The 14723-nt window shown below is 40.0% G+C and overlaps 1 protein-coding gene across 4 annotated transcripts in view; it reads left to right on the top strand.

Moving 5' to 3' along the window:
* LSM14A (LSM14A mRNA processing body assembly factor) overlaps positions 1-6571 on the top strand; it is a 48655-nt gene extending 42084 nt beyond the window's left edge. For 2 of the 4 annotated variants that reach the window (XM_053906028.1, XM_019423377.2), the window contains 2 exons: positions 4826-4884; positions 5819-6571. In XM_053906028.1, coding sequence (XP_053762003.1) covers positions 4826-4849 — 24 coding nt within the window. In that variant the 3' untranslated portion in view covers positions 4850-4884; positions 5819-6571. The remainder of the gene's footprint in view (positions 1-4825; positions 4885-5818) is intronic. The other 2 variants (XM_019423378.2, XM_019423376.2) reach the window with 1 other exon arrangement.
* The last annotated feature ends 8152 nt before the right edge of the window (positions 6572-14723 follow it).

The following is a 14723-nucleotide window of genomic DNA, read 5'->3' as shown; positions in this document are numbered from 1 at the left end:
GGATTGCTAAAGAAATTATACCAAAAAAAGATTGTATAATATCACCTTTATTTCATATTATGGAGTGTGTTTTAACACCAAAAGAGTCTAGGAAGCACATACTCCAGAGTGGAAAGCATTCATAGCAGCCAACATTTATATAGAATTTTGCATGTACTAGGCATTGTTCTAAATGTTTTTTGTGTATTAACTCACTTAAACCTCACATGAACTCTGTAAGATAGTACTATTCTTATCGCCATTTTACAGACAGATGAAGAAATAGGTATTGAGATAGTAAATACCTTGTCCAAGGTCAGCTAGTAAGCGATGCTTCAGGGTCTCAAGCCTTGTAAGTTTGTTTCTGAGTCAGTACCCTTAATTTAGTTTTGTGGAAAATTCAACTATGTTTTCCCTGGTTTTCTTATTTTACCTTGGTCTTGAAAATACTGTGATATGTTGGTATTTGCAAACTGCTGCTAGAAAACTATATAGCTCTGTATAGTATTATTTATATATATAATTAATTTATTTAAAGGAGTCTGTCAATTAAGTCAGTGTCACTTCCTAGTTTATTGATTTTTAGGTTTAGTAGAGAGGAACTTTATATAATCACAGAAGGGATCAAAATCACCTTATAAAGAGATCTAAGAGTTGCACAGGGCAGCTGGAAACAAAAAGACCTACTGGCAGGAGTTTCACTGTCCATTATTTGAACTGGACATTGTTGAGATCCTTCTTGAAGGATCAGTGTTAGTGGCTTTTGGGTCTGGTCTGTTAACTTTGACACCTCTGATACTGTATCATCCAGCCAAGACTGCTGAAAATTAGCCTCAGTTCATTAGCTCAGGCTATCCAGCACTGGTGACCTGGTGCAGCTACAGGACTTTATAACTTGGGAAGTTGCCGTTCTGGCTGGGGAGACTGTGTCTTAGGAGTTACAGAATGCCTTTTGCTTGTCACTATTAAGGTTCTTGCCAGTGACCTTTTGCTTATAGAGGTCAGTAGCCTTTTCACAAATATTTGCCCTGAACTCCTCTGCAGTATTTGACACTGACAACCACTGATCCAACTTAGAAACTTTCTTCCTAGTTTTTTTTTTTTTTTAAATACTGTTATTTGGGGTCTTTTTGTTTTGTTTTTTTCTTTTTAAAAAATAACACATATTCCAGGGCACCTGGCTGGTCAGTCAGTGGAGTATGAGTCTTGACCTCGGGGTTGTGAATTTAAGCCCTACATTGAGTGTAGATATTACTTTTTTCTTTTTGTTTTAATCTTTAAAAACAATTTTTTTTTTTTTTTTTTTTTTTTTTGCTTTTCAATATCTTACTCAGAAAAGATTATAAGCATTGAGGCAAGTTTTCATTTTAAAATGGAATACAATGTAAAAAAATTGTTTTAATGTTTATTTTTTGAGAAAGAGACAGAGAGACAGACAGAGCATGAGCGGGGGAGGGGCAGAGAGAAGGAGACACAGAATCTGAAGCAGGCTCCAGGCTCTGATCTGGCAGCACACGGCCTGACGTGGAGCTCGAACTCACGAACCGGGAGATCATGACCTGAGCTGAAGTCGGACGCTTAACCGACTGAGCCACCCAGGCACCCCAAGTGCAGCTATTACTTAAAAATAAAATATTATTTAATAAAATCTTTAGAAAATAATAATAACATGTGTTCCTCACCACAGCCAGGCACTTCATGATCTGACTGCTTCTTCAGGTCATAAGTCTTATACTGGCTCTGGTTTTTTTTGCCAGTGGGACTCACCATTTCTTTATTCACTCTGCTGCAGATATGTGGACCTTCTTGCTCTTGTTCAGTGCCAAACTTACAACTGTCTCAGGACCTTTTCACCCATTCCTTCTGCCCAGAATGTTCAGTTTGCTCCTTGTAAGCATTTGTGCTCATGTTTAGGCTCCTGCTTCCTCTCCCTTCTTTCTTTTTCCTCTACCTTCCCCTTTCTTTCCTCCTCTCCTTTGTAAACGTGTTGATTCATCGCTTTTAATTGGTTTTTCACCTAGGACCTTCTGTGCTTCTACCTGCATTTCTCTGTCTTTATGTGCTTTATGTCCTGTGACCAACTTAAACTTAACCTTCCTCAAATGACCTTATCATCTTCTAGCCTTTCCATCGTCTCCGCACAGCCTCCTCCCAGTGTCTGCATTGGCTAATGGTGTGTCACTCTTTTCATCTCCCAGGCAGTATAGCCCATGTCCGCATTACCACATTCATTCCTGTGAGATGTCCCTGCCAGCTACCATAACAACTCACTGATTGGTCTTCAGACATTCAGTCTCTTCTTTACCTCACTTCAGGCATGTCAGTTACCTGTTGAAGAACCTATGACACCTTCTTGTTGAAGACCACATTGAGTCAGCTTGGTTTGAGAAAAAGTACATTTAAATTAAACTTGGATCCCAATGAGGATTTCAGTGATTGTTGCTAGTGTGACCTCAGTTGAGTCGTCAAACCTTTCAGGCCCTCAGTTTTCACATTGTGGAAATAGAGTTAACACAGTTTTATCTCCTGTACACCTTCTAAAGATCATTAAAGTTTCAGAGTTGGAAAACATTTGAGAGGTCTGAGCTCTTGGCCAAGCCATGAGTCCTGAAGTATCCCTGTTAGGGAGCTGGCAGCTTACTTTTTCTAAGAGCATCCATCCTACCTCAGGAATGGTCTTAATTGTTACAATTTCACAATGTGAGTGAAGATTTTTTTCCCCTGTATCCTCACCCTATTAGTTTAACTCTACCCTTGTAAAAGTACAGAATATACATAATTGTCTTAATAATTTTGCAGATATTTGAAAAAAGAGCTGTCATGTTGTCTGTAAGATTGAACTATTATTTCCCTTTATCTGAACAGTCATCCATAAACTGTTGATTAACTGCTGGGTGCACAGTACATACATTTATGAATACAAACATTTTTTGAAGCTCTGTCTCACTCTTTGGTCACTTTGAGCCTTCAGTTAAATCCCCGTCACATACATTGCAGAATTAGAATGCACTGTCGAAGTTATCTGCATGAGTCTTTATCCACATTAGTGTATCCTTGACAAATAGTCCAGCCTCTGCTTGAGTGTTTCAAGGGGTGATAGATTGACCGGACCCTGGGTATTGCCCTGATGACAAGAAGGTTCAAGTGTGACCTTGTACTGCCTGCTCTTCGTACTCTGTGAGGATCCTGCTAATGTATCCAGCCCCATTTCTCATTACCCTTTAAGCTGTCTGGTTCAAGCAGTTTGACTCGTGGTCATCACTTGTATACACTGTCCTTGATTCCAACACTGACCTCATTCCTTGACCAAATACATTGAATTCATATATGCCCTGCACTAGCCTGGATGTTAGTGTGAGCAAAACAGATGCAGTCCTAGCCTTCTTGTGTTTTAGTCCAATGTAGAGATAGACACAGCTGAAAGTCAAGGGGTCCCTTTCACACCCTTCACAGTCTTGTCCAAGGTATGCTCTGTCTTCGGAAACTTCTCTTCCTTCCTCCACAGATTTCTTCCTTTTCTGACCTCTTGTGGTATCTGCTTTCATTGGCACACATTTTAACACTCATTTTCCATATTTCATGTGTTTTGTTCTGCATCGCCAGCTAGATGGGAGTCTCTTGGCAATTAGTGAATATGTATTTTACTTTCATTTCCACCAGTGGACATGGAACCATAGTGGGTTTGAAGTAAATGCTCAGCATGCTGATTAGGAATACACTATTTCAGCCTTCAGTAAGGCAGAAGATCCATCAGTGTGGCTAGCCCTTGATTGCCCATTCCAAAGTTGCATGACCCTTATGTCTGCCACTAGAGCAGTGACCTTCTCTGCATTCTATGCCTTCTAAATCATATCACCTGGCAGAAATAGTGATCACTATTACATAAAGGAGATTTACTTTCAAGGATTAAACCTGTTTCTAAAACAACATCTAATACTTCTCATAAATGGATGTCAGTGGCATTTGCAGCAGCCTTTATGTAATGGGTTGGCTTTGTTCTTTGTGCTCTATTGGCATGAATCATTAGTTTTGAGGTGTACATAAGCAAGTGGTTGTTTAATGAAAACATGGGCAAAGCAGAATTGTAGATTTTTAGAACTCCTTTAAAGTATCAGCTGAACTGTAGGCTCTCTCTCACCCTACCCCCAATAGATAGTTAGGAAACCAAGGACCCAGAGAGGTTAACTCTTTTTTTTATTTATTTTTTTATGTTTTTAATGTTTATTTTTGAGAGACAGAGCACAAGTTGGAGAGGGGCAGAGAGAGAGGGAGACACAGAATCTGAAGCTGGCTCCAGGCTCCGAGCTGTCAGCACAGAGCCCGACACGGGGCTCGAACTCACAAACTGTAAGATCATGACCTGAGCTGAAGTCAGTCGCTTAACGGACTGAGCCACCCAGGCGCCCCAAGGTTAACTCTCTTGATATAGATACAAGCTAATAAAGCCAAAACTTCCTCTCGTTGACTTCTAGCCCAGTTTTCCTCAAGGATAATGTTAGAAACATAAACTTGTGCTGAGCTTGGTCCTTTGATGCTTTGTGGGGGTGGAGGGCAAGGAGATCAGGTTGGGTGTAATAAGAGTATAGTCTGCTCTTATTTTATATGCTGCTTCTAAGATGGTTAAGCCACCATGGCAGGTAAGACAGATTACTTTCCGTTTGAGTCTGTTTTTTCAGATAGGGTCCAGAGACAAAGAGGTAACCAAAATGACTCAGCATGGTACTCTCTCTCCCTTCCCCCCTTTTGTTTTCTCCCCTCCCTCCCTCTATTTCTCTGTATCCCCCTCCTCTTCCCTTCTCTCTCTCCCTCTCTCTCTCTCTCTTGCTTTTTTTTTTTTACCTTTCAGAAAACCACAGCTTTTGGACCCTAAAATAGGTCTGGATTGATCGTACAGCTTTCTGAAAGGTAAAAAAAAAAAATGGGGGCATGTGAAGGTTGGCTTTGGTGGGGGACAGTGGGGTGGGATTATCTTCAGTTTATTTCTTTCTGTACCAGTTTACACCATGCCATTTGTATTCCAGTTTAATGACGTTGTACAAATGGTTTGGTGCCGTATACACAGATAAAGTTAAATCTTTAACATAGGAAATAGTGTATTTCTAACAGGATGAAAATCAGCAGTTAAAATCAGGTATGTGGTAACAACTAGTCCTGAGGAAAACAGGCCCCTGGCTCTGATGTTATATACAAGACTTTAGATTAGGATTCGTCTCACTAGGAAGCTAGAGACTCTCTGACATTTTTGTTTTTTCCATGGTTACTTTTTAAAAATTACCCTGTCAGCTTGCTGATTTGCAGAACTTATTTGAAATTTAAAAGTTATCGTTTTAAAATGAATTTCTAAATCATTGCTTTCTCCTTGCATGAAACTTTGGAGAGAAATGTTATTTTACTGTCTGGATATTTTATTGCTTAGTAAGGACATCAGAGACTTAGGGATTTTATTAATCTTTTTCCAGAGTATGTTGTCAGTTATATTGGATGACCTTGGCTAACTGTGTTGAAAGTTTAAGTTCTGTCATTGTGTTTAAAAATAATTAGGATGCAAACAAAGATAGTAAGGTATGCCTATATCTTAGGGGGCCTTCTTGCTGGAACCAGCCCACACCATGACTGCTTTAACCTCCACTAACTGGAAAATGCAGTTAACAAATAACGAGCTACTGCTGGGTGTGTGGAAGTTATAAAATGTTTTCCGGAAATTAGTGAAAAGATTTATACATGAAAGGAAAAGGAGGGTATATTTAAAAGTAATGGGAAATATACTTAAGTAAATTAGAAAGAAATACTAATAAACCAATCATGTGAAACTTGAGCTAATTTTTTTTTTCCTTTTTAGAAAGACAACAAAGTTGCTGCATAGTCTACAGACAAGTCTTTGAAAGTAGGTGAATTTCTAGCTCTTCATGGTCCTGAGAATTGGTTCCGGTCTTTGAGAAGAAGGAAGAGGTGAATCCGCTGTATATTTGTCACCAGCACTGGGTGTTTGTTTGTGTGTTTTTTTCTGCTTAATTTCAAAGATCCAATGCAGTTACTTTGGGGGGGAGGGAGGGGGCGGGAAGGCTCATCTTAAAAAATGAGCATTAAATATATTTGGAATAGCAGAAGGTTAAGTAATTTCTTATGTATAGTTAAACTACAACAGTACTTCAATGGGACTTATAAGTATTTTTTCATCACTGAAAGGATTTTTCTTATCACTAAATTGTATTTGGCAATGATTGTAAGTTGCCTGCAGATAGGGCCGTGATACTGTGTTTTGAGCCACAGAAGGTTGTGTGTGTGTGTGTGTGTGTGTGTGTGTGTGTGTGTGTGTGTATATCTTTCTCTCTTTGTTTCTTTCTTTTTGGAAATCCTGTAATATCCCTTTTGAGGTAGCTTATTTCGTCAATTAATTAGGGTGCTGGATGGTAGAGAATTTTGTCAGTCAACTATGTAAACACAGTAAATACTGTTTCTTAGGCAAAGGTAACTTTTTTATATAGTTGTAAAATTCCATTATATTCCATTGCCAAAGAAACATTAAGAACTTTGTATAGCTGTATAAAAAGCAACTAATTTTTTAAAGAATAAACATTTTAAAGTCAGCAAACATACTGTGTCCTTGCAGAAGTTGATGTGCTGAGGAGCAGAGCTATGGGTGATGGGTCTTTTTTCATAGTTTTCCAGGCTTGAGATTTCTGATTTTGATTTTTTTTTTTTTTTTTTTAAATGTTTGGAACACAAATGAGGATTTGATAAATTTCTTCCATTACCTGAAAAGGATAAATTACTCATACTCATTGTAAGAACTTCATTTTATAACAAATGGCATATCACAGGATTTGTCCAAATAATAAATATTTTCAGTATATGAATGTAAATAATCATAGATAAGAATGTACTTAGCTGTATTTTCAAATAAGCACCCTCCCCTTTTTTAAGACAATAAAACTGGGCATCAATTAACCTGTTCTTCCAGATATGCCTGGAATTTTGTTGTAATACCTTGATTCATTCCATTATATTTCAAGAGGATTCAGAGTGTTAGATATTATTTTGGCAACCTATAAGATATCCTAACACTGGTCCTTGGGCCTGTGGCCCACAAATGACTCAGTAATAGAGTTCATTGCTAATTATAAATCACTAGTAGATCTTTTTGATATTTTAAGCTATAGTGGGGGAAAATCTGGCCATTTTTGAGTTTTTATGAAGGCCATAGAATAAAGGGATCCAAAGATTTAAATATTTTTATCTATTTTGATTTTTGTTAACTTTGTCCTTAAAGTATTCAATAGTGATAAAGATGTGGAAAACTGCACTGTAGGAGAATTGGAATATTTAAAGATGGTTGATATTTTTAATTTTAATTTTATATCTTTTGTATAGCTACACGGAAATGTTTTGTAATTTGGTTTCATTACTGAGGTCCAGTTCTTGCCAGCCATAGTTTAGGTAATATTGCTTAATACTGTTTGCTTGCATGTTAACAACAAAACCTTTTGGAGGACCCACAAATCATGATATTGAACACATTTCTGAAGCATTCTGAACATCAAAGCAAATGCTATGACAGTACCTATGTAGATTGTTGGAGATGTCACGGGCCAATTCCAAGAAAAGCTGTAAATACCAGCTCTACATGCTCTGAGAGTATGCATTCGTGTGTTTTCCAAGGCCTCTGGGTCACTGACTAAGGCATTTTTTGCCCCAGTAAAAACTGGCAGCATGGCATACCTGCAGTGCACCTCACAATATTAAAGCAAGGTTTTTATTCTAAGACAGAATAAAACTGGTAAATAAAAAATGTTCGTCAAAGTTCTTTCTCTTAAAAAAATAATGCCATAATAGAGAGAAACAATGAAAGACATCTTTTAAGTATAAGAATGGAATTATGGTTATGTTTATATTCTCTAAAATAACTAAATTAATTTCCAACACTTTTCTTAAGACTAATTTATTGTTATAGGTAAAGCTAGAAGCTCCGTTCTCCCCCACTAGAGTGTGGAGTGTTCTTGAGTTACAGTCCCTGTCTTGAGAAGACTAAGCCAGCCAGGCACAGGCCAGGCTGGAAGCCTCAGGCTAAAATGCTTCCTCTGTGGGCAGGCAAGTGTGAAAGAGAAGAGAGGGAAGGCTGACTCCTAAACTCATTTGTTGGATAGACCATTTCTTCCCCCCGAAAAGCAGGACTTATTGTAGGGGGTAGGGAGAGAGGTCAGGAATGTTAATCCAGCTCAGTGGCTCTTAATCACAGATTGAACTGATAACCAGAGAGCATTTAGAGGAGTATGAGGGGATGTGTTTTGGTTGTCACAGTGACCAGGGACCACCACTGGCATTTAAGAGCAAGGGCCAAGGATTGCAAAATCCTACACCATACTGGACAGTGCCACATAATCAGCTATCCAGCCCAAAGTGCAACGGTGACCCTTCCATTCTGAGAAACACTGGCTGAGTTCCCTCCACATGAAAAGACAGTGAGTAGGGAATTCATTCTTCTCCCTTCCCCAAAATCTTTAAAAACGTTTACTGAAAACGTGGTCTTCACATGGACTATGAAAGATCGAGGTATAAAGGGACCTTACTTCCAGTGGCACAATGTTTTGGAAACCCATTATCACAGGAATTACCACTTCAGCCTGGTCTCTTTCAAGAAATGGTTCACAAATCTCTTCTCCAAATCAGCTGAGGAACATTTTAAAGTGCAAATTCCCATGCCCACATCTGGAGAGTCTGAGTCCGAAGTTCTACAGAGGAGCCTGGGCATCAGGCTATGTCCCCCAGGTAGTTCTGATCACAGGATTAGAAAAACAGCTTTAAAACAGCACAGCCAGAGGCGCCTACCTGGGTAGCTCATTCAGTTGAGTGTCCAAGTCTTAATCTTGGTTCACGTCTTGATCTCAGGGTCATAAGTTCAAGCCCCATGTTGGGCTTCTGCACTGGGTGTGGAGCCTACTTAATTAAAAAACCAAACAAACAAACAAATATATGTATATATATTTACTCGCACACACACACACACATACTCACACACATATGCACACAGCACAGCTCATCTAATCCAGCCCCCTCCTTAAAGGGCCTTGGTAAAGTTTTCACAGTAGGATTATTTTACCATTTCTCCATCCTCTCAAATCTAGTACATCTTGGTTGTAACTGGGGCAGGAAGAGGGGGGAAGGACTAAGAGTCAGGAGGGAGCATTTCTGCAGGACAGAATCCAGGGAAAAACAGGGAGACAGAGACTCAAGTTTCCTATGGGTTTGGCTGATTTGAGTGCTGAGACTTGGTTTTTTATTCCTAGCATACAGGAAAAGGGTGTGGGTTGTTTCTGTGTCTCAGTTTTACATGGCTGTTGTCCCTGTCTCTGTGGGTTATCTGTCTGAAAGAGAAGCTGCACCTTTCGCAAGGCCATGCTAATCACTCAGATCTAATTATGTCCAGATTCTAGGATCCCCCTGCCCTATTATTAGTTCAGAGCTGGTTTAATTTGTGACTGTGGGGAGAGGTCACAGGATAGAGTAAGCAAGGTAAGTGATCTCTCTTAGGACCTTACATGTCACCAATTTGCTTACTTAAACCATTTTGACTGTGGGTTTGTTTCTTGTTTTTTAATTATTTTTGAGAGAGAGAGAGAGCACACACGCGGGAGTGGGGGAAGAGCAGAGAGAGAGAGAAACAGAATCCGAAGCAGGCTCCAGGCTCTGAGCTGTCAGCACAGAGCCCGACGCAGGGCTCGAACTCATGAGCCGTGAGATCATGACCTGAGCTGAAGTTGGATGCTTAACCAACTGAACCACCCAGGCGCCCCTTGACTGTGTTTTTAAAAGACAACAGGTTTTATTTGTACATTGGAAGCCAATTTAGGGAAGTAAAGTAGCACCATTAATCTGTGAATCTAAGATATTAAATCGGGGTTTGCTCAGAGCAGACTGCCCTAGCTTCTCCCAAGATGGAGAAACAGGGATAACTTCTTGGAAGAGGTATTTCCTGACTAGCAAGGAGTTGGTCAAGTTAGGGAAGCAAGGGAGGCGTAGCTTTGAGCAGCAGGGGCTTGGCAGCCCGTGGCAGCCAGGCAGCCAGGTAGTGTGTGCACTGGGTAGCTAGAGGTGCAGGTCCCAGGCATTGCTCTTGGGGTAATCCCAAACTTCTGAGGAGGTGTGATGGCAAAGGTTCTTCCTGTGTTTTTCAGAGCCAGTGTTAGTAAAAGCAAGTTTGTGGTTTTGAGACATTTATAAATCTTGCTTCAGGAGCACGTGGTGAGACTATGAATCTAATGTGGTTTCTGTTCTCAGTGATGGTGCAGAGCTATGAGCCAGTGGTGTGGGTGTCCTTTAAATTTCAGCTCGGTTCATGTTTAACGAACTTGGCTGACTGATTAAAATGTTTTCAGGTTTAGCTCACAAACGGATCAGAATAGACCTGAATCTAATTCTAGTTCATAATGAATGTTGATTTTAAGGAAATGCTTTAAAGTGCACTGATGTCCATGTTGTGGTTTATAAAGAAACAAAGTAGCACTGTGAGGCAAAAGCATATTTCAGTTCAGTAATAAGGCTTTCTTAAAGTGACTCTCCCGTTTAGGAAGTCTTGCTTTTGCCCCCAGACTGAAGAGTAGTCTGAGAGTGCAAGGAAAGAGCAAAGAATACCAGTCTTGAGGGAGTGTGAGAAACTCGGGCCCAGGCGACATTGTGATGAATTCCAGTGAATGGTTTTCAGTCCTCCTGGTACAGAGGACAGGAACATGTTTACTAGATGTCTGGAGTGTGCCCCTGTAATCCTAGTGCTCACCTAATCCGGGTAATCCTCCAGTGCTAGCCTCACATAGGATTGCTGATGAGAATGCAGATCCCAACATTGCAGTTCAGGGTTTTGCTTGTGCCGAAATTGTTTTGTAAATTTTTTTCTTTATGGGTTAGTTGGGTGTTGGTTATCACTTGCTCCCTCCCCAGTGTTTAGTAGCATTGCTTTGTCCAGGGTGGGTATGTGGAACCTTGCAGGTTGCAGTTTATAAAATGGAATTAGGTGTTGTTTTGTTTTATGTCTATAAAAGTAATACATTTAAAAAGATTGTAAGCAGTATGGGGCACCTGGCTGGCTCAGTTGGTAGAGCATGCAACTCTTGATCTTGGGGTTGTGAGTTCAAGCCCCGTGCTGGGCTTACTTAAAAAAAAAAAAAAAAAAAAAGAATGCAGGCAGTATGGAAATGGTTTCTAAAAATAGGTAAAGGAAAAGAAGAAAAGAAAATTTACAGTCCCACCACCCAGAGCTAACCATCATCAACACTATTTGGGCATCTTCTGCCTGGCATTATTCTACAGCCATGTGCTTTTCAGCAAAAATGGATTCATAGTATACGTACTATGGTGAAACTTGCTGTTGTCACTTAATATATTGAGCAGTACTGTTTTAGTTTTGAAGTATAATATACACACAGAATAGTATATGTATCAGTAATTGTAAATTGCACCCAGCTCAAGATTCAGAGTATTAATAGTTCCCCATAAGCCCCCCTACAGCTCCCTTCCAGTAGCCCCTTGCCCCCTCAGGAGTAACTACTATCCTGACTTCTACCAGCATAGATGGCTTTTGCTTTTTTGTGTTCTTTATATAAATGGAATTATACAGTATGTATACTCTTTTTGTGCTTAGCTTCTTTGCTCAACATTGTGGGATTAGTCCATATTGTTGCATTTGGCTGTGAGGTTTTCATTGCAGCATAATATTCCATTGTGTTAACAGACCACTGTTTAGCCATTCTACCATTGATACTACATTTGGGTAATTTCTAGCTTTTGATTGTTAAAATAATGCTAGCACTGCTTTTCCTCTGCAAGAGAAGGCAGAGCTGGAGTAGGTGAGTGGAGCACTGATTTACCTTCTAGTGGACTTAGAGTATGGTAAAAGATGGTAGTGCCCAGCTATGGTGCCACTCCACACCAGCACACTGATTTGTTACTAACCATAAAGTACCAGAAAACCCTGATGTACTATAGATGTAGACATAGATAGATGTTTATATTAGAGCAGATGCAGGGTTTATCCTCTGTGCATAGCCTTTGTCCCTTAAGGACACTGCTTCCCAAAGCAACCTTCCCATGGGGACACTAGAGTATTTCTTGCCCTGCAAACCAGTGTTCAGGATGTGATCTTGGTGTCCTTGTTCTTCCGCTCCTGGTTGAAACCCCTCCTTATTTCATTGAGGCTTATATGATCATCTCATCGTCTGATTACTACCCATTCTCTTGAAAAGTCTGTCACTTGTCTTCCCCTTCCTCTACATTTCTCTCCTTCCAAGTGACCAGCTTCAGTGTGGTTTACCCATCTGTATTGAGAGACCCCAGGATAATCATAATCATGGCTGTGATTTCTTAACAAAAGGATGCAAAGCAAAATTAGCAAAGGGAAAAGACACATAGGCAAAGTCTGGAGGAAACCAGGCTCAAACTTTCAGAGGGGATTTTGAAGTGAAATCACACAGGATGTATTTCATTCCCCCAGCAACAAGTTGTTAGAACACATGAGGAATGTATCAGGGAAGCTCATTAGAGACTTGGTGTCCATGATTTTGATTGTGGACTGACTATGTAAGCACCATCTGCTTGGCACATACCCAAGTCCCAGAATGCCAGAAGTAAAGCACAATTAAACCATATTGATTGTCCAAACAGTTTAGGCACAGTGAGCTACTCTTACCAGTTCTGGGAATGGTGGAAACCCTCCTGAAATCCAAGTTTCCAGTTTCCATGTATCAGTGAAGGGCCAAACTCGTAAGCAGGCCTTATAAAGGATAGCAGTCAGGCCTGCTATGTTAACTCTTCTGGGCCCATCCCACACGCTGGTTCCTGTTCCTTGACCTGTGACCTTTTCCTCTTATCCTCCATCTCCCACCCAAAGCTGTGGACAAACCCAGACCTTGTACATGAACATCAGTTGCGTCACTTCTGAATCATGGATTTAGACAACCACACTGATCTTCCAACTGGCTTAGTCAAGAAATAACTGTAGGGGCACCTAGCTGGTTCAGTCAGCCATCATGTGACTGTTGATCTCAGAGTTGTGAGTTAGAGCCCCACATTGGGTGTAGAGATTACTTAAAAAAATAAAATATTTAATAAAAAATAAAAAAATATATATATACAGTAACCTAACCACTCCCTTGCTCAGTAACTGTTCTTAGGCTGGTGCAGATGTCCAGGTCCAAGATCTTTCTACTTTGGATTCATATAACTCCCTCCTTTCTTTTGCTTTCCCCACCACCATCTCCAGCCAGCCTAGACTCCATGATCCATCATTTATCTTGCAAATACCCTAAATTTCCCTCCTCCTTTCCTGAGCTTCTTATGGTCCTGCCTAAAGGAACTTCTACTCTGAAAGCATCCATCTTTAACATTGTTAGTATTCACCCAGAGGGTTGAGTCCTGCGGAAGAGAATCACAATTGAGTAAATTAGTGCCGCTGTAAATCTCATTACCACTTTCTACTGGGCTCTCAGCATTGCCAGCAAAACGGGGTACTTTTCTTTAATCACCTTTTTACAGTCAACAAAAGGCCTTGCCATCTATTTCAAAGAGAAATTAGAGGACATGATGGAAACTACTCCAGATACTTACCACACTCTCAACCAACTCCATCTGTATCCAGTCTTTTCCTGGCGGCCCTATAAAAAAAGAAAAAACAAAAAACACCTATCAACAAACTGCATGTGCTCTGGCTCCCTAACTCCTATCATTCCAGACTTAAAATATTGATTTACCTTACTTCTTTCTCTGCCTGTATCTTCAACATCTTTCTTGATAAGGGATCCTTTCATTTGTATTTAATTGTATTAGCATACTGTATCCTATTAATGTGTTAATATTCATATATATTAATATATAATTGTGAATATGTAGCATATTTATTGTTACTCATTTTTTTAAAGAAATTGATGCTTGAACGTGGATGGAACTGAAGGGTATTACGCTAAGTGAAATAAGTCAGAGAAAGACAGATACATGTTTTCACTCATGTGGAACTTGAGAAACTTAACAGAAGACCATGGGGGAAAGGAAGGGGGGAAAATAGTTACAAACAGAGAGGGAGGGAGGCAGACAATAAGAGAATCTTAAATACAGAGAATAAACAGAGTTGGGGGGGGTGGTGAGGGGAATGGGTGATGGGCATTGAGGAGGGCACTTGTGGGGATGAGTACTGGGTGTTGTATGTAAGCGATGAATCACAGGAATCTGGGTAGAGCACACTGTATGCACTATGTTAGCCAACTTGACAATAAATTATATTAAAAAATAAAAATAAATAGAAAGAAAGAAAAGAAATTTATACTTGAATTCTACATCCACCCAGCCCCTACCTACTTCTTTAACTGACAAGATGCCCAATCTCCCTTTCACTTAACCCACTTGATCTACTCCACTAAAACAGTTTTTGGTAAGATCACCATTGATCTCTAGTGAGCCTTTCCAGTTTTCCTGTCATACTTGCTTTACAGAAGTGTTGTGTACAACTGAACTCTTCCTTCTTGAAGTGTTCTTACCTTCCTGGCTGCCATATTATCTGCTCCTCCCACCTTCTTCAGTGGCTACTCCTCAGTCTCTTACCGGATCCTCCACCACCCCATTTTGAAATAATAGTGCTCCTTAGAGTTTTACTTTGCCTTTTTTCTCTTTTTTAAGCTGCATTCTCTCTGGCCTCAGCTTCTATGGCCTTTATATGAGGTTATTCTCAGATTCACATACCTGGTATAGATCTCTTTTCTGAGTCT

The sequence above is a fragment of the Panthera pardus genome, unplaced genomic scaffold (assembly GCF_024362965.1).
Source record: "Panthera pardus isolate Hobbes unplaced genomic scaffold, ASM2436296v1 HiC_scaffold_18, whole genome shotgun sequence".
In the NCBI taxonomy this organism is placed as follows: domain Eukaryota; kingdom Metazoa; phylum Chordata; class Mammalia; order Carnivora; family Felidae; genus Panthera; species Panthera pardus.
Note: the sequence above shows the minus strand (reverse complement) of the source record. Positions and strands in the feature narration are given on the sequence as shown.